The sequence below is a fragment of the Cryptomeria japonica genome, chromosome 8, assembly GCF_030272615.1.
Source record: "Cryptomeria japonica chromosome 8, Sugi_1.0, whole genome shotgun sequence".
Taxonomy (NCBI): Eukaryota; Viridiplantae; Streptophyta; class Pinopsida; order Cupressales; family Cupressaceae; genus Cryptomeria; species Cryptomeria japonica.
Window position 1 is genome coordinate 691218002 of NC_081412.1, and position 20914 is coordinate 691238915.

At 34.5% G+C, this 20914-nt stretch overlaps 1 protein-coding gene across 2 annotated transcripts; it reads left to right on the forward strand.

Annotated features, from left to right (window-relative positions):
• The first annotated feature begins 15812 nt into the window (after positions 1–15812).
• On the forward strand, positions 15813–20101 carry LOC131064745 (uncharacterized). Of its 2 annotated transcripts, none has more exons than XM_057999016.2 (3): positions 15813–15978; positions 17158–19122; positions 19480–20101. In XM_057999016.2, exons 2-3 carry the CDS (start codon positions 17456–17458, stop codon positions 19703–19705), a joined length of 1893 nt encoding a protein of 630 aa, XP_057854999.2. In that variant the 5' UTR covers positions 15813–15978; positions 17158–17455; the 3' UTR covers positions 19706–20101. The 2 variants fall into 2 exon arrangements, with proteins under 2 accessions (XP_057854999.2, XP_057855000.2); XM_057999017.2 differs by having other exon boundaries at positions 15815–15998.
• The last annotated feature ends 813 nt before the right edge of the window (positions 20102–20914 follow it).

The following is a 20914-nucleotide window of genomic DNA, read 5'->3' on the forward strand; positions in this document are numbered from 1 at the left end:
CAAAAGTAATAGCCATGTTACAAATGAACTTTGTAACTCTTCTGCAAATCTCTTTATCAGATCTTCTATCCAGTTCACTATCGGTTCTCTGCTCACCCTATCATTACTGCATCTTTATCTCCTACTGCAACCTTACTCTCTATTGCACCTACTCAGGTTCAGTCTCTTCTTCTTCCTTATCGGTTATGCTCTTTGTTGGTTCTACACTCTATCGGTTCTTCTCTCTACTGGCTCTCTCAGCTACACTGCTACTCTCCACCAGTACTACACTCTTCTAGTTCTATGCTTGCCTTATATGCAGTCTTCTACAACTCATCTCTAGCAGTATGGTCACCACTGGTTTACTCCTCTATCAGACTCAATGGCTGACTATCGGTTGCCTCACTATTGCTGGTTGAACCCTTCAACCTGATTCTCTCTCACACTCAGTCTCTCCTCTAATACTTGTTGAGCACTTAACTGATTTCTTCTTACATGCAACAACACTCTCTCATTTAGCGACAACCCTCATCAATTTTGGCTTGCACATTTATAAACTAGTTTTCCTGCCAAAAAATAATTAAAACTTTGGGCGATTAGGGTTTCCTAATCAACCTCGAGGCAAACCAAATCCAATCAGATCTCATCCGATCTGATCACCTTTATTGATGAATTGTAACTCATCAATCAATCTTGCCATTGTTGTGCCTTTCTGATCACACCTTCTATTTTTATCAATTTGCATTTAACCTATCGACAGATCTCTTGGTCGATCACCAAGAATGGTTTTGCGTTCCCTTCACCTGCCTTGACCTAGTCAAACAATCTGTGTTGGATCTCTGTTGTCCATCTAACCTTGAGCCACAAACCTCTATTACATGTCCCATAAATTACGTAGTTGACATAAATGTCAACTTGTCACCTTCTACTCGCCACCTAACACTTTTAACAACTCAGTAAGTCGACTTGTGCATGCATGCCAATTCACCTCCATGTGGCCTCTGTGTCGGCATCCACCTTTGCTGGATCATCTGCGTCTATATGGATGGGATCACTGACCAACTCCATTACTAGGTTCTTTTAGATTCAATGACAGTCCCAAAGACACTGAGAGGGGAGGGTGAATCAGTGTCTAACTAGTTTATTGAATATTTGAACTTATTAATAACTTTGCATCCCAAAATAGTGTTCCGGTAAATAATAATTAATTCAGCAAATAAGAATAATAGAGACAACATAGAAGTCTTCGGACATGTAGTGTCGCGGTTAAAACACTTCGTTGGTGAAGCGGCCACCAAGGTTCAAATCCCTACTGGGCCACTGTGCTCGCAAGGCCTTGTGCCTTCGCTAGGTCGTTGTGCTCGCGAATTTGAACAAGTGAAGTGTGGGGATGAGGTCCCCTGTTTGTGGCCTCACTGGTTCATAGCTCTTGGTCAAAAGCATTCACATGGAGCCAGAGGGCATGTCGTGCCAACATCACCGGTCACGTTAAAAAGTTTACCAGGCATTGTTTAAAAAAAAAAAAATAGAGACAACATAGAAAATACACCATAACACAATATATTTAATGAGGAAACCCGGTGTGGGAAAAACCTCAGTGGGATTTGTGACCCACAATATTTACTCACTGGCCAATGAATAAATACTACTTACAATGAGGGGCCTGCACATGCAGGGAGGCCAACAACCTAGAGCTCACTACTCAATAAAGAGTCACACTGACTACAAAATGGATTATCAAAATCCAATATAATGTATTGTTTCAAAACAACATCTCATATGCCAGGTTCAGTACCGGTTTAAGCTCAGTCAATAACCAAAAACTTTGCTGTCAACTATATCACCTTATACAAAATTGCCTTATACTTCTCATCCATCTACTTACTCAAAATGACCTATAAGATCTCATACATATATGAGTCTATTACAATGTACCAGTCGACTTTAGAAAAGATAATTACATTAAAATACAATAAACAAAAGTTTATTCCATGTCGGCTTGAGTGGTGATATGCATTGTTGTCGATGCCAGTGAAGTGCATGTCGGTGCCTATAGAAATCTATTGTCGGTATCTGCTGGTGTATGAATTTTGTGATGCCAAGCATGTAGAAACCAATTGTCGGTGACTTCCAGTTGGTTTCCAGATGGTTGCCATCAATGACAACATCAACTATTCTCATAAGAGTGTAGAATGCCAACAATCTCCCCCTTTGGCATTGATGGCAACACTCATGAGAAAAATCCAAAATTTGTTTCCAAAAACTAAAGTCCAAAAAGATTCCAAAAAGATGTGCTCCCCCTGAGCAAGTGATCTCCTATGTACAAGCATTTTTCTCTCCACTACTCCTCCTTTGACATCAATGACAAAGGATGTCATCAAAAGAGTACAAAAAAAATACTACCTCAAAGTTTGTAACCGGTTGGTTACAATCTGAAAGATGTCCGCCAAAATTATATTCAAACTCTGCATAAACTTTTTGCTATCATTCAAAGTTACCTCAGTCTGTTGGATCATGTCGGTGAGATAATGCATGTGTTCTTCCGGTGATCGCTCTCCTTGAACTAATGCCTTAGATATTTCAATTCTCTGAGTGATATGATTGTCCAACTTAGGACCAAGTTTATTTTTAAGTTCCCGGGCATTTGAATTTATCCTTGCCTTCTCTTTCTCAAGTTTCTCTAACTTCTGCTCAAAAATTGCCATTTCCTGCTAAAAAATTGATATATGTCCGGATGAACCAATTATATTATATGTTATATCATCAATTTCTTTCTGTGTTTTTATGATCTCCTCATCTATGTCCTCTGTCAAAAGGTAAGGTTTGCATGTTTCCTTATATAGCTCCATGTATTCCAAAATTGCAGAGTTAAGTATCGGTAATAATGTATTTAAGTGTTCTGTACACTTCTTTATAGTGTCTTCAAAGAATGTGTTTTTCTCTTTTTCAACTCTTTCCTTAATTGTGTCCTCATTCACCTTATCAATAGTTATTATATTATCAACAATAAATTTGGACAATGTGTCCAATTTACCCAAAGAATAAGTAATGTGATCTATTTTACAATTTGGTGCTATCAACTTAAGAATAGGTAATGTGTTGTCAATTGCCTTAAAAGCCAATGCATTGCAATCCGTTATCTTCTTAATTGAATCCAAACATACCTCTGTAACATTGGTAGGTATGAATTCACTTGTAGATGTGTTGGATGTCTGACCAATCATCTTAACTATTTCCTCTTTACTCCCATCGGATGTATCCATTTTGCTTTGATTTTCCTTTGGTGGATCTGTCTGTGTTTGTACCTCAACCTTTAAAGGTTTCTCAGATTGTTTCAATGTTTCTGTGATTGCCGATTTCTTTGTCTTTGTGTGCACCTCTGCCTTAGTTTGTTTCTCTATCTCCGGTGGCCCTGTGCTAGTACCTTTATCTTCAGTAGGTTTTTCAGTCTGTGCCAGTTGCTCTGTTTGTGTTGATGTCTCAGTTTCAACAGTTTGTATCGGTTTCTCTGCTATGTTGCTATTGTCAACATTGTCTGACTTAACTTCAGAGGTTTCCTTATCCACAACAATGTTTACCTCTTGAGTATCCACATTCGTTGTAAAAAGTATCTTTGACTCAGGATTAGTATCATCATGTCTTATTCCTTCAGTGTCAATAACCGGTGGATCTTCTGAGTGTACCGGTGTAGTATCCAAAGGTGGCAGTGGAAGATTGTCAGTAATCTTAATGTTTAGAACTCCACCAATTTTTACTTTGCCCTTGTCCTTTTGATAAACCTTAAATGTCTTCTTATGTCTATTCATTTCCTCTTGTTTTTCTTTCTCCACAAAGAATATATCCCAATTGTCTGCAGTCTCATCTACAATTTCCCTCACTCTTCCAGCCATCAGGTTTACCTGCTGGTGTCCACTAACAAATATAGATCGGTTAGCTTCAGAGATGAGTTCATCAATTTCTTCCTTGGAGTTTACCGGATGAACTGCCAAGATTGCTTCAACCTTCAATTTCTTATCCAATTCCATCACTGATAGCCTTTTAGCTTCTAGTCTCATGTAGAGATCATTTGGTAGCTCATCAATCACCTCTATTAAAACTTTCTTATATATATCCAAGTGTAGAATAATGATTTCCTCGATGGTGTTTCTATCAGTATCATTTGAAGAAGTATACCATTTATTCACATTAGACAAATTACCTTCCTCTGTTATCTCATTCAGTAAGTCATTCAATGTGGGGGTAACTGGTGTCTATTTCTTCTTAGGTGTGAGTTTCTTCTTCGGTTCCCTACCTGCTTGTTTTTTCTTCCTTAATGTTCTTGTTTTCTTAGGTGAAGGAGAGGGTACCAGTGAGGGTTTTCTCTTCCTTTCCACTCTTTTGAATTTAGTTGCCTTACTATTGTCACTATCAGAAGATGTGTCAACCGGTGAAATATGTGCCTCCGATTGAAGTCCTTCAAGCTCACTTGCCGATATACCACTGATGTTCATAAAATTTTCTTTGATTTCTTTTACCTTCTTGGATGCATCCATAATTTATTTTTCTCTTCTCTTAGTCCTTTTTTGCATAGACACTTTATTCTCTATGGTTTCTACATTTCCAAAGAATTCTTCAAATGGCTCTCTTGGTGCATCAAGCAGTGCTTTTGCATATGTTTCCAGAACATGTAGATCAACCTCATAACCCATTTCAGTAACCCAAATAGTTCTAGGGCTTACTGCTTCCATCCAGGTTTCATCTCTTTTAATGAAAAAACAGATTTGCTTGTCATATTTCTCAACTATGCTCTAAGGAATCCTTTCCCTAGCTCTCATCTTATATTGGAAATTTTTTAAGTAATCTATTATGTTGTTATCTCTATCAGTTTCCATGCTGGTAAAAGCTTCTTGTAGTTGTTTTCCTACCGGTATATCATAACCAAAGTCTCTATGTCTTGTACCGAGGATCTCTTTGGTGAAATATAAAATCAAACATACCAAAAGGTTTCCAAAGCGAAAAGTACCTTTCTTGTCTCCCTTAATCTTTTTCAGGTTGTCAATAAGCTCATCTTTTAACCATTCACACACATCTATCTTAGCATTGTTGTTTATCATTTCATAAGCACTATAAATACAAAGACTGGAAACAAAATTGAGTCTGTTAGCATGTGTGGCTTTGTATCCAAGAACCATACTTACATATCTCACATTAATGTCATTTACTCTAAGTGATCTATTGTCAAATGTTGCTCCGGTTAGTCTTCTCACCATTTTGTTGGGAATCTTCTTTGTCTTATCAGGTCTACTACCAGTTGAGGGTAAACCAATAATTGCCCTAATTGCTTGTTGGGTTATCTTACAAACAGAATCCAACCATAAGAATTCTCCATGTGCTCTACTCAAGACAATCCTTACCACTTCCTTTGGAAATTGAGAGATATTCAATATCTCCACAAAACCTAAAGTTTCCACAATCTTATGATCTGGTTTAACAATTCCATGTTCATCACAAATGACCTTATTAAACATTTTCATTAACTCCTCAGATCCTAGGTCTTCTATATTGCAATGTATGTAAATCCTAGGGTCTTCTGCAAATGCTACACCCTTAGGTATTTTTGAAAAAGCTCCTACAAAGTCGTCTTGCTTCACAATCTTGAGAATTATTTTGAATATGGGCCTAGGGAATTTCATATTCTCCATAATGGTAGGGTTCGGAATAAATTCAGGAACAGAAGATGAAGCAGCCGTTATGAAAAATACCTCTTATCTGGATGTTTGCTGAATGCTTGAAAACACTTCTCAGATTCGCCTTGAATGCCTTTGCTCGATTTCGCGCTCACAAAAAGTTTGAATGCTCGGTGAGTTTGAAATGAGGGTTTCCCGATGCTTTATAGCCAAAAAGTTCTTTAAAACATCATTAAATGCTCATCGGTTAAGTGAAAACTTAACACACCTATCGGTAAAGAAGAAATGTATCTTCTCACCATCAGCCAAGGGTAGAATGCATGATCTTCAATTTGCTACAATATCCCCAAGGGATTATTCCTCAGTTAGATGAAGAATCTTCTGCCGGTGGAGGATTACTCTGTTCTACCGGTGCAAAGATTGTTTCATCAACTTTCTGATCTCTTTTCTTAATCTACTATTTAGAAAATTCTTGCCTTACTTCTTCTACCTTCTCTTTTCCCTTCAAGCTAGATCCTTTGTTGTTTGCCGGTGTAGTTTTGCTTCTACAGAATTTAGCAATATGTCCAATCTTGTTACAAGCATAACAAGTTACATTATTCCTCTAAATAGCCTTTCCATATCCTTGACTGGTTTGTGATCTGCATTGATTAGATAAGTGTCCAAATCTTCCACAAACATAACATTTCACATTCATTCTGCAATTTTCTGAATTATGACCAACTTTGTTGCATTTGGAACATTGACCGGTGGGTGAGTTTGTATTCTGATTATTTCTAAATCTACACTGATTTTCTCTGTGACCATATTTGTTGCAATTGAAATATTTTCCATTAAATTTATAAGCATTAGGTTGTCTTACTGGTTTGTTATGATCTTGATTGTTTGCAGTACAAGAACTGTCTCCAACTTCAAATCCAAGCCCATTAGTATCTCCATTAGGTTTATGTTTCTTTAGCATGTCATCAAGTTCCTCTGAACTTTTCTTGAATTTGTCTTTGTGATTGTTTGCAGTAGCCAACTCATTTTCCAGAATTCCAACTTGTCTCATAAGCTCAGTTTTATCATGTTGCATATGAATCAAGTCTGTCTTTAACATATCATTTTCATGACTAAGTTTCAGATTTTCATTTCCAGCATCATTAAGTCTCCTAGTCAAGTCTTCTTTATTATTCTTCATGTCTTCAATATCCTTACATAACCTCATAGTCATATCTTGCATTTCATTCTTCATATTACTGTTTTCTTGTCTTAACTTGTTTGCAATGTTTCTAAGAGTTTCTTTTTCATCATCATCATTCTGCATCTTCTCCTGAAGTTCTTTTCTTTTATTTTGTGCTATAGAAAAGTTCTCCTGAAGTCCTTTAATGAATTCCTATGCAATCCTCAGATCATCTTCAAGTTTGATATTCTTCAATTTTTCTGCATCAAAATCTTCAAGGGCTCCTTTCAACTATTTTCTTAAGTTCTCCATCTTTATCGGTGTCAGAATCTTCCTCAAGCTGTTAGGTTTTTGAAAATAGAGGACCGGGATCTGATACCAATTGTTAGATTCAATGATAGTCCCAAAGACACTGAGAGGGGGGGTGAATCAGTGTCTAACCGGTTTATTGAATATTTGAACTTATTAATAACTTTGCATCCCAAAACAGTGTACCGGTAAATAAGAATTAATGCAGCAAATAAGAATAACAGAGCCAGCATAGAAAACACATCATAACACAAGATATTTAACGAGGAAACCCGGTGTGGGAAAAACCTCAGTGGGATTTGTGACCCACAATATTTACTCACTAGACAATGAATAAATACTACATACAATGAGGGGCCTGCACATGCAGGGAGGCCAACAACCTAGAGCTCACTGCTCAATAAAGAGTCACACTGACTACAAAATGGATTATCAAAATCCAATACAATGTACTGCTTCAAAATAGCATCTCATATGCCAAGTTCAGTACCGGTTTAAGCTCAGTCAATAACCAAAACCTTCGCTGTCAACTATATCACCTTATACAAAATTGTCTTATACTTCTCATCCATCTACTTACTCAAAATGACCTATAAGATCTCATGCATATATGAGTCTATTACAATGTACTATGTTGGCTTTACAAAAGATAATTACATTAAAATACAATAAACAAAAGTTTATTCCATGTCGGCCTGATTGTTGGTATGCATTGTTGTCGATGTCGGTGAAGTGCCTGTCGATGCCTGTAGAAATCTATTGCCGGTGTCGGTATCTACCGGTGTATGAAGTTTGTGATGCCGGGCATGTAGAAACCAATTGTTGGTGACTTCTAGTTGGTTGCCAGATGGTTGTCATCAATGACAACATCAACTGTTCTCATAAGAGTGTAGAATGCCAACAGGTTCTTCTGTCGATTCTCTAACCCTGCCAGTATCTCACACTTTGTCAGTTAACCATCATGTCTGCACTTTGTTGCTCTGTCGGTGGGACACCTTAACCTGTCACCAGACATGCCTATTCATAGCATGCTCATCTTCATCAAATGAGGAGTTCATCACTTAGCCTTTTTGCTCTCTTACAGATTCACCTGCTTACCTGTAGGCACCCTTGATGACACCATGTCATCAAACATCAACTGTTTCCATCTTAGGCATCTTCATGTTAGTTCCACTCTCTATCTACAACTACTCAGCCTTTCCTTCTTCATCATCATCCCAGACCATATCTCAACCAGTTTGTCAAGATGACAAACCCATCACTTCTTTACTCTTCATCTGCCTTGGTGGCACAACATGCCAACTCTTTTCGATCCGGTGCACATATCTGATTTCATGCACCTGAGGCATCTTAGTGTTTTACCGGTAGATCCGATGTGAGCCTTCAAACACCTGCCTTCTATTCTTCTCTCTTATCTCGGAGGACTATAATGCATTCCATGCATAATAGGAGATAAGCTCCACTTACCAGTGGGAGTGGATCCTTGTCATCTGCATCCTGCCATGCACCAATGTGGTTTCCTATTTGAGCAACATATCTTCAAACATGCACATGTGATCTAGTTGGGTATAATCACTGTCAGTCTTCTCTTCAATTGGTGACTGCATCTCTATCCAGTGGGAGTCATGTTGTTTGACATCCACACAGCATACCGGTGACCTGTACATCCTTTTCCTCTGGTGTTGATGTGATTCTTGATAACATTCTGCCTCTTCATCACAATCAACAACCCAACATCTTTCCCACTCACAGATGCCATCATTTACCGATTGTTATATCATACCGGTTTCTTGTCCATATCTTCCACACAAGTCAAACACTAACTTGTGTACCGGTGACTCCAATATGGTCATTGTATTGAATGACATTCTCTCCCTTACCAGTGACCTACAACACTAAGTGACATCAAAGATATCACATCCAATATGCATCCATGATAGTGTTGCACATACATCTCTTATACCTGTAGCCATCTTATACCGGTTGACATCAATGACAACACAGTGCCAACAAGAGCATCTTGGCCTGTGAGAATCTCTTAGGTTGTGTGAGATTTGTCTTCTACATTGTCTTATTACCATTATTTTATGTATGAATCTCATCATCTTTTTAAGAATTGGAGGCTCATTTCCAAGCTTTGGTTGGTGAAGTTAAGAAAATGTAGATATGTCTAGTGAAGAATGAAGGGGATTAATCTTTAGGCTTGGACATTGAATTTATTTCAACAACATTCAAGGTGTCTTGCCACATAATTGAATGGCCTAAAAGGTTTTCAAATACCTCTGTATGATGGTTGGATTAATGAAAAATTAAGTTCAAACCTTTTTTCTTTTTTTACTACGATAGGGGTATCCTCGCGACCCAACCCAATGTTGAAGTTCAAACCTTGATAAGTTTGAAGTAGTAGATTTGGAATAATAGTTAATGTCTTTACTTTTTTATATATTTTATTATGTAACTTTTATAGGCTTCTAAGATTTTCAAGCTAGAAAATTAGTAAATAAGTCTGGTTAATATATACATGTAAAAACTCATTAATCTTTTCTAAATATATATTTAAAAGAAAATTACCTCAAATTCTTAAACTCATGAATTAAAAACAACATTAGAACTCTAATTTTAATAAGAAAGAAGCTCATCAAATAACAAATAATTTTTGTAAAAACTTGTATTTTATTATTCTAAATTATTTTCTATAAATCATTATGAAAACACAATGAAATTGTAAAAAAATGTTATAATATTATTTACATATTAATTAAAAAGATTTGTTGAGACACTTTTGAATATATAAACTACTTATCATTACATTACACTTATATTACTATTAATAAATAAGTAATCAAATAATATACCACTAACAATCTAATTAAAAGTTAATCATTTCTCAAATAAAATTGGTAACTACTTTGAAAATTTAAACAATCTTTAAAAAAACCATTTAAATTCAAATAAACAAAAAAAGTTGTTTGCAACTTCACAAGATGCATGTGATTGAAACCTAATAATAAAGCAACGCAACCTTTTTTTTTTAAAGCAACACAACTTTTGGGGAGGCGATAAATTTTTTTCAACCATTGACTAAAATGCACTTTTTATCATTTCCAACATTAAGTTAAAAAAGGATCCATAAAATAGCATTCGATATTTATAAAGGTGGAGTAAAATGTAAATGTCAATATAAAGTGTACAAACTTTTGATGACATTTTTCAAATAATTTAAATTTCCAGGGTTTTATAACAGTAAAGTGGGGATAAAAAATTTAAAGATGAGTATGTCCAGGGGAATAACTTATAATGGTGGTAAAGGATGGAGTATAATGGTATGTTTGTGTTTGCAATAAAATAAAGTTGATATTTGTATTTATAATATAAAGATATAAAAAATTAAAAATATATTGTGTATAGTTTTTGGTTATAGTGATGTGAGTTTATTTTCTCAAAGAAATAAATTCACGCAACTATTACCAGAAGTTATGCACAATAATATTATGAACTATGGAAGTCATGTATTTACGATTAAATATATATATTATTTTTAGTTAATTTATATTTTTTTGAATTTTTTGAATTTGATGTAAGTTAGATGTAGTTGTAAATTGAAACTTTCTTTGTGAAGCGTTCATGAACGCTAATAATATTAATACAAATGTTCAAACTCACGAACACAATAAATCATCCAAGACAAAAATTTCAATCTTAATGATTATAACAACAATACTAAAATTTAACCATTATACTATATCATAATACTTCATATTTTTTTTATATTTTTAATTTAAATTTAAAAAAAAATTAAATTATAATATAGAACTGTAAAATATAAGAAAATTTAGAAATCATAATTAAAATAATAATAATTAGCATTGTAAAAGCATCCACATGTTTTGGCTCTTAAAACTGTCATAAATCATATATTTTTTAAATTAAGGACAAATAAAATACATGCATAACGGATGGCAAATGAGTCTCTGAAATAAATTATCATTCTGCCATCCGTTATGCATGTAATTTATTTGTCTTAAATTTAAAATTAATATAATTATTGATTCTAACACGAGCTCTCATAATGTTATTATTTTCTTGCTTGTAGTGGTATTGAAGTTGATAACGTATGTATTAAGTATATTTCTAATTTTATAAATTTAAGATTTATTTTATAATATGAAATTAATTAATTCAATTGGTTAGGTTAATTAAGATTATTATTTTTAATATAATTTTCAATTTAGATTTTTATAAATAATTAATGTGATATGTTTAAGTTTTGGAAAGTTGAAAATTTATTATTGAGAAGATTATTTATTTATATATATATAATGATTATTATTATTATTATTTTCATATTTATTATAGGTGATAGATAATGGTTTTATTCCTTTTTAATAGAAGGGACACTTTTCCTTTTACAAAATAAAATCACTTTGCAAATCACACCAACGTTGCTCTTAAGACAACAAATTCTATCTATTCCACCCTTCTTCTATTTTATAAGGATCAATTCTCATCATTTTGGACATTGTCATGATACTCACACTAATATCATGTTGAAGTAATGAGAGATTCAATACAAAGAAAAGAGATATACAAAATTTTATATTTGTATTTTATTCATAGAAACCCCTATATATACAAAAAAACAAGTAGTAAAGTCCTTCTAGAAGATTCCAATTTCAACACTAAACTTCCCTAATTTAACTCATTAACCTACGTCTATGACACTCAAAACAACACATACCTATAACTAAGACAATCTTGACAACATATAGACATGAGCTCTCTCCATACACAATAAGTCCCTAAACATTCTCCAACAACGTATTGGTATCTTATTGAATCAATTTACCCTAGTCTAGAAAAATGATAACCTTGAATTGTAGACTACTGTTGATCCTTGTGCAAACCTACAAATAAGACAGATAAATCCCATGGCTTTGGATTAATTTTGTGTTATGTGGACTTCTACACTCTAACTCACCAATTTATCTACTTTGGATCATCAATGATTGCCAATATTAAAAATTAGCCTTTGCGAGATCACCGAATCACAACATCAAGTTCTCCTAGGTTGCCCCCCCTTGAAAGATTACCTTTACCATCATAAAACAATTCATCTACAACAAGCAAGGGTGCAAGTGGTCTATATAATAATTTTAATGCTAGTAATGCTTCCTTTCAAAATTTAGAATTGAAATTTTCCAATTGAATACTTATGATTTTAAACAATGATCAAATGAATATTAATGCTCAAATGAATATCATTAAATACAAGGACATACCAATTTATTGCACAAACTTATATCAAGTCACCTCCTAATGACTAGTGGAAAAAAATGGGAGTTAGCAAATTTGAATTTCAAAAATTTAATTTTTGAATAGATCTTATGTCTTCTAAAAAAGACCTAAGATAAGGGATAATAAATTCGGGAATCATGGATAAATGCATGAGAATTTTAGAGCAAATAATGATGAGAATGTGTGAGAATAAATTTGTTTGAGAATAAATTTAGATAAGAATAAGGATGAATGCATAAGAATGTGTGTGAGGAGAAAATGAGGGAGGTCTAGTAGCAAGAAAAGAGTCAAATTTAACATAAAAGTGTGCTACATGTTGCTTTGTAATTGTATTAAGACATTCTCTAAAAATAATTCCAAAATTAAATGAAAATTACCATGAATACACAAGTTCAAATATTACAAACATATACCTCATAAATTAAGTTATGAGTAACATGAACCTTAACATATATATCTTTTCTCCTTAATTATTAGTTATTGTGATTTTTTTATTAAATAATTATTTGCCATTTTATTGTTAAATCTTCATTTGAGATTAAATTCTTCTTAACTAATATTTTTATTTGGGAGTGTATTTTATAATTAGAGACATAATCTAGTTGATTTGAAAAAAGATTTTTCTTTTGAGAATTCTCTTGAAAAGTCATTAAATTAAGATGCAAACAAGACACAATTATTTTGATGACTCTAATTAAGATCTTCTAGAATTTTTTGTTGTTGAATGTTTCAATATTGAACAAATTATCTAGAATACTCTTAGTTAGAAAAATCTTCCCTAATATTAATATTGAACAAATCATAACAATGACCTTTTGTAAAAATTTCTTTTGACTTTTAACTACAATGAAGATGTCTACTCTTTAAAGGTCATATGTTTATATATAGAAAAATATCTAAATTTTTCCAACTTCTAATTACAATAAAAAGTCTTTGTACTTCATAATAGAGGTCTTTGTACATTTTTTTTTTTTTTTGATAATCAAAATTTATAATACATTAAAAATAGAAAACAAATGTCAAATGCTTCAATAAATGCTTCAATAAGCAGAGAAGTTCAAATTGATATTTGGCTTGAATTCTTTTACTATAGTGACATAAGATAGAAACTCGTAGAAACATTCATAAATATTTCTCCAAAAATAATTGAAATAAGAGAGAGGCTTCCTTAAAGCAACATTTGTTTTTTTTAAAAAGACGGATAAACACTTTTCACCTCATCTCCAACATAAACACTCAACAATAATACTTTAACATGGTTTGAACCTTGTGACAAGAAAATCCATCATATTTAACAACAACATAGTATATTAAATTTAATAAATTAATAATTATTTTGATTAAGAAAATTATTAGGCTATGAGTAACATGAACCTTAAAATGTTTTTTTCTTCCCCTCTATTACTAATTATTGTGAATTTTTTATTAAATAATTATTCAACATTTTTTTAAAATAAATTATTTGACATTTTTTTTGATTGATTAGTCTAGGGAGTCCCCCTATTGTATTAAAATATAATAAAAGTTATAATTATTTGACATTTTGTTTTATATCTTAATTTTCAAACTAAATTCTTCTTAACTAAGTTTTTTTAATTAGGGAGTGTCCTTTATAATTAGAGACAAAAGCTAGTTGATCTTTAAAAAAATAAAAAAAATCTTTTCTTTTGGAACTTGAAAAATTATTAAATTAAGATTCTTCTAGATTTTTTTCTTAAATGTTGTTGATATTGAACAATTTATCTAGAATGCTAGTGTAAAAAGAATTTTCTATAATATTAATATTGAACAAAGCTTAAAAAATTACCTCTTGTAAAAATTTCTTTGACTTTTGATTTCAACAAGAAGTATATTCTTTAAAGGTCATATGTTTGAATATAGAGAAATATTTAAATTTCTCTAACTTTTAGATACAATAAAAATATTTGTATTTTATTATTAAATTTTTTGCAATATATTCTATAAAGATCATATGTTTGAATATAGAAAAATATTTAAATTTCTCTAACTTCTAGATACAATAAAAATATTTGTATTTCATTATTAAAATTTTGCAATCTTCTTCTTTGGAGGCTATTTATTCTTTTGTAATCAATATCATTCAATACATCAAAAATAGAAAATAAATGTCAAATGCTTCAATGAATGCTTCTGAAGAAGAGAATTTCAAATGATCTTTGGTTTGAATTTTTTACAATAGCCATATAAGATAGATATTACAAAAAGATCAATAAATATTACTTCAATTTTTTTTTTAAAAGATACTTTTTGTAGACAACCTTTATTATTTTTAATCAAAATAATTATTAATTAGAATATTATATATTAAATTCAATGAATTAATAATTTTAATAGATTAAAATATAAAACTATAGTGTAATAAATTTAACAAATTAATAACCGTTTTAATAAAAACGGTATAATAATTTAAACAAGTTAAAAGAAGCTGAATTATTGTCAAATTTACTATTTAAAAAAAGTAAAAATTAATTGGCTATTTAGTTTAGAGCTAGGTGAGTTCACTCCACTAGCTAGTTAAACTCAAGTGGTTAAGTTTACTTCACTAGCTGAACTGTTTCTGCCACGTCAGCAATACGAGTCAGCCTATGTCACAACCGGAAATCGTTCCGTTTCCACGTCACCGTCTCCATGTGACTAAAACATTACCGTGCTAATTTCCGGAACTCATCACTAAATCATGCCACGTCATCATATGGCCACGTGGATCATGTTAGGACACCTGCGTGCGCTCTTATACTGCCACCTGTATGCACACTTTTCGAGGCGTCCCGAAGACCTTTTATTTTTCACATGATTACCCGTTAATTACTCCAAGTTTACCGGGTGACCGGTCCCGCCGGTCGCCCCATGGGGCGGCTGGTAATACTTCATACACCGCCACAGGCTCAGATATGAGGAAAAAATATCCCCGTATGTGTACAAAAATACGCCGTATGTCGTATATATACGATACACGCGACATACGTACAGCCTGTCAGTTCTAAATATCCCACCGGGGACCAAATGTACGGAAAAAAGTATCGTTATGTGGTCCATAAATCGGACGGTCGACGTTTTTCTCATGGGGTCGCGAGATTATGGACCGTCCGGTTGAGATGGAGACTGAGGGTAGTTACCAGACGTCTCCAAACATGTGGGTGCGGCGAGTCTATAAGGAGGTGAAATTTTCATTATGGGTTTTTCAATACCGCGGCGAAAGCGACGTCTAGCGCTGTGGTTTATTGGTCAAAATGTAAAAAATACTTGGAATAGTAAAAAATTAACAAAAATGTTTACGCGTTGGTGATAATTTGGTGAAATGTTTTTAAGTCGGTCCACATAGGGGAGGGTTTAGGGTAGGGTTGAGGTATATTCACACCAAAAATGTTGAGGTATATATACACACAATAGAGGACGGACATATACACAGAATATGCATAGGAATGGGCCGAGGTCGGAAATGGAGAACTTGCAGAGCGTTCACATGGATTTGGGACCTAGGAGACAATTTTGCATTGCAATAGCTTTCTGTCGAGGCTCAGATCTCCAGGAACGTTTCACCTTAGCGTAAGTCGTGGAGCTCTTTGGTAAATATAGGCTGCTTTATTGCTAGTGCTATTTGATGCTTTTGATGAACGTGTAGGTTCTGTGTGTGTGTGTTTGGTGATTCTGTAAATATATGTATTTTTGTGTGTCTGTTTTTGGTGATTTGCGTAGATAAATATTTTCTTGTGTGTTTTTTTTTGTGATTTTGCATTATATATGTATTTCTTGTGTGTATTTGTTTGTGTGCTTTGCATCGAAGCAAGGCAGTAGACGGGGGTTCAGGCGGTTGTTGCCGCTTGACTAGGTGAATTTCTTTGATTTTGGTGGTGAAAGCTGCCTTGGATCGTGGGCAGGCGTGTAATCTTTGAGATTATTATTGACTAAATTTAAGGTTTTTAGACGTTTTCTTCTACTTTTTGTTGTTTAATTTTTTGCTCCGTTTGTGTCGCGGCTGCCTTTTCTATTTCTTGGATTTATAAGTTGTGATTTGCGAAGGAAGTGTAGGGGAACTTTGTTGAATTGCAGCTGTATATTGTCTATTTTGCATTCGGAGTTGAGAAAATAAGGCGAAATTAATGGAACAGAGCGTTTAGGTTAGAAATTCGGTGCATTGAACGCGTAACTGTTATAAATTTATCGGTTTATAAGTGTTATTTTCGATGTATTTGCTGGAAATGAGCTCTGTCTGGCTTTTATCAGTAAAGAAGCGGTGAGCTCTGTGATGGTTGGAATTCCGGTCTAAATTTTCTTTAATATTTTTGTTTTTACGCAGAACTTAGATAGTTTTCTCCGGGACTTGCATAGATTTTCTTGTTCTTTAGGCTTGGGATAATGTTTCTTGTTCTTCAGGATTTGAATAAATTTCCTTTGTCTTTAGCATTTGAAAAGGTTAATAAAATACTTGGAAATGCTCTTTAATGTGGGAAAAAGTAGTGAAAGGAATCGACCATTTCAAGTTCCCGTGTTTTTTTAATGTACGAGCAAAATCAATACAGATTGATGATTGCAGTTGGATTTGAAAATCTTCATATAGACTGATAAATGTAGTCGAAATTGGGTTGCTATTGTATTTGATTTTGCTCTATAGATTGATAAAGATGCTTGGATTCAGGCTGGTATTCATTTGATTTTGCTTAATATAGATTGATAAATATATTTGGATTTGCGCTGATATGATTCTGCTTTCTCTTTTCTGTGCAGTGGGAGGCAGCTGCCAAAATTTTGATTTAAAATAGCTGCATCAGACGCAGAAAAGCTCCTGCTGTCTTGTTGTTTATTTTGATGGACGTTGGGAAAGTTGTGAAAATATAAGTTTAAGGCCATTTTAAGGAGAAAAGATCTTTCAGGATACTGCTGAATTTGTATCTAAGGAAGAGGTATTTCCAAATCTAGAGAAAGGAAATAGCCGCAACTTATGGTGAAATTTTGCTGAAAAGAAGAAAACAAAGAAGTATATTTACAGGGGGTTTCTGTTTTGATTGAGGGTAGGGTTTGAAAAATGGGTCTGGAGGTGGCAAACTGTTTGCATCGGCCTCCTCTGCAGACATCTATTCCATCTGCAAGTAGTTCGCAATTGGATCATAAGAAAAGGGTTCCATCTTCTTTGAAGGGAGGTGCTGCTTTTGGTGTGAATCCACTTCCCGGAATTCAGAGCTCCTTCCTGTCCACTGGAAGGCGAGGAGGACCAAGATTCAACAGAACACGCTCCTTTGAAGACTCTAAGAGGCCAGAAAACAGACTGAGGAGGGCTTGCAGTGCAAGGTTAGGAGACACCAACAATGACGACATTAATTCTGATGATGAGTACTTGCAAAGGCTGCGAGAATTGGCCTTGCAATGCCATTTGGATGATGAAATTGAGGAAGAAGGTGGGGCTGCAGTATTGCACCCTGCCACAGATCATAGTGAAGAAGGTTTTGTAGAATTTAGCAGTAGAAGCTTTGGAGGAGAAAGCAGCAGTTTTAGAAATGAAACCAATCCTAGATTTGGGGGCAATTCTAATTCTAGATTTGCACATTCCAGACCTTTTCCTTCTGTTAAGCTTGACACCAATTTTAGCTGGCCTGAGCCAGATTGGAATGCAGAGAGCATGAAAGTGAATAGAATTTCTCCTGTAAGTCTGGAAAAGAAGGCTGATGGTGTTGGATTGCCTCTATCCTTGCGGATTTTGAAGCGAAAGCAGAACAAAGAGAGGGGTATTGATTTAAAACCAGGTGGAGAGGGTTTTAGGGACAGCTTGAAGGAAGTAGGGGAGAGTGCTTGCTGTTCGGTCAGGAAGGCTTTTTCTTCAATGGTTTTTATGATCCGGGAGCTTCAGAATTATACTCTCCAGATGAGACAAATCCTCTGTTATGGTGATTTGCAGGAGCTTGTGAGTAGTGTGCAGAAAGAAATGCATGCTACCTTTGTTTGGCTCTTTCAACAGGTTTTCTCATGCACCCCTACTCTTATGGTTTCAGTGATGATTCTGCTTGCAAATTTTACAGTTTATTCAATGGGCAACAATGTAGCTTTAGCCACTGTTCCACCCTCTGTTGGATCCCCAGTCGTCATGGTATCGATTATGGAGGACATGAATGGCACAAAAGCAGCACTTTCTGATAACTTTGGTGGAGAGAATCCATCTAGCACTCAGATGCCCTCATCATCTTCTCATTTTGGAGATTTATCAGCCGAATCACAGAGGCTTATGGATATGGGAGATGGGGCTGGTGGTAGTGGTGGAAGAAATTCAGCAATAGCAGGGGGGATGGATGGTGGGGACGCACATTTTGATGGTGCATCTCAAAACAGGGCAATGTTTTCAGAAGACAAATCACTGAACCGTGGTGTATCTTCGATTGGCAATCCGTCATCACATGGTAGCAGAGTTGAGGACTCTGCTCCTGTGGCAGACCATGTTGCCAAGGAGGTAAAACAATGGGAGGCATTCTTGAAGGAAGCTTCTGAGGAGCTCGAATCTGGGACCGAGGAAGAAGCTATTGATCATGAAACCATGCAGAGACTTGTCGCCCCCTTTACTGTGCAGCTTGAGCCTGATAATTATGCATGTTATGATCAAACAAATTTGCACTACCAAAATGCCATCAGTGCTGATCCTGAAAATGCTCTTCTGCTTTCAAACTACGCACAATTTCTCCATCTTGTGACTCAGGATTATGACAGGTAGTTATCTTTTCTCGCAAACTTCTCATACAATAATATACACAGAATGATTAAGCGAGAAAATTGGGTCTGCAAAATTTTGATTTTATACTGGGGAATTAGCTGTGTTTATTCTCCAACATATGTAGGAGATTAAAAAGAAAATGAAAATGCAAAGCTTTTCATTGATGTTTATGGGACAACAATTTCAGACAATGATTGCAGAAAACTGCTTTCAAATTCAAATCTACTTTAAAGTCATTTTCTTAAGTTATCGAAGATCTTATTTTGCTATAATTGCATTTATAGTATCACTATTTTTTCTCTTTTCGCTATGTAGTGCATTTGCAAGTATCTAATTGTTGTCTTCCATAACAGAGCCGAAGAGTATTTTCAGAAAGCTGTGAAATTTGATGCTTCTGATGCTGAAGTCATCAGCCGCTATGCACACTTTCTGTGGTTGGCTCGGGGTGACCTTACTGCCGCTGAAGAAGCTTTTTTAGATGCTATTGCAGCAGATCCTGGGAATCCTTTTCATGCTGGTAGCTATGCACACTTCCTCTGGAATACTGGGGGTGAAGACACATGTTACCCCATCTCTTGAGGACAATTTTATCATATTTCGGTCTGCTATATCATGTTGTAGAAGTGGCTGTGGGATCAAATGATACCTATCCTTTGGATGATTCTACTGGGTATTGAAAATTACTGCGAAATCTCACATGATTTCAGTATTGGTCCATACTGAAATATTTTTGCAAGTAAGGCAGAGAAGACAGATTCATATTCCTCATAAACAAAATGAGGTGTCTAACAGGCTGTAACAAATTAATGCGAAAGTCTGTTTGCATGAATTGTAAGAAAGATCAAAGAGTTTGATCTACAGACCAAAGATTCCTGGTTGTCAGGCGGATCAGTTTCAACCAAGGAAACATGAAATATGACTCTCTGCTACTGTAATGAGTGTAATTACATGTTGATATAAATGAATTCTTTCTTACCTACTTATCTAAAAATGGAATGTGGTAGATAATACAGAAGTACTAAAACCCATACATAGTTCTATCATTGTTGGGAACATTTCAAGCTTAGTACGTAACTGCACTGTACTTCAAATATACCATGGGCCTTTATGACGATAAAAGTCTCGAAACTTGTATTTAACAAAAGCAAAATATCTTTGTTCCAGTTCTTTTTTATTGTAGTTAGTTTAGCAGATTTTAATATTTTTCTGATGATAGCCTTCCTGATATATTTCAGGAAGGTTGGGGACTTTGTACGTTCTAAAAGCAAATTCAAGGAGATTTATTGAATAACGGACTTTCATTAATAAGGGCGATTGCTAACAGTATTCAAGATTCAATTGAGAGAATTTCATGTTGGAGAATTTAATCTGATGTTAGGAGCTTTGATAGTTAAAAGATAGGTGATGGTTGCCGTTAAAATTTTTTGTTTTTGTATACTGAATTGAGAAACATTCCAGGAATATGCTTGGAGAGCGGTGAAACAATTTAAATATGTTTTTGTCATTTTTGATGAAAGACGAGAGTCGATACCTGCGCTCATGTCAATGCTCATGTTCAAAGCTCGGTTGTTTAGAACTTCAACAAGGAGTAGTGAGAATGGATGTTTCTAACAATTCTATTTTACCATCCAGAAGTAGTTCTTCTAAACAGAGAAAACATTTGCGTTGTAGTAGAACGTGTAAATTGCAACGTCAATACTGAATCCATCATAGGTAAAAGGTTAAAGGCTATGCTTGACAATAAGCTATACTCGATGCCCACAAGCCCATTGAAAACACTGTACTAAC

Coding starts and splice junctions, on each gene's coding strand:
- LOC131064745 (XM_057999016.2), top strand. CDS start 17,456: ATGGGTCTGGAGGTGGCAAACTGTTTGCATCGGCCTCCTCTGCAGACA. Junction 19,123..19,479: donor GTGACTCAGGATTATGACAG/GTAGTTATCTTT, acceptor CTTCCATAACAG/AGCCGAAGAGTATTTTCAGA.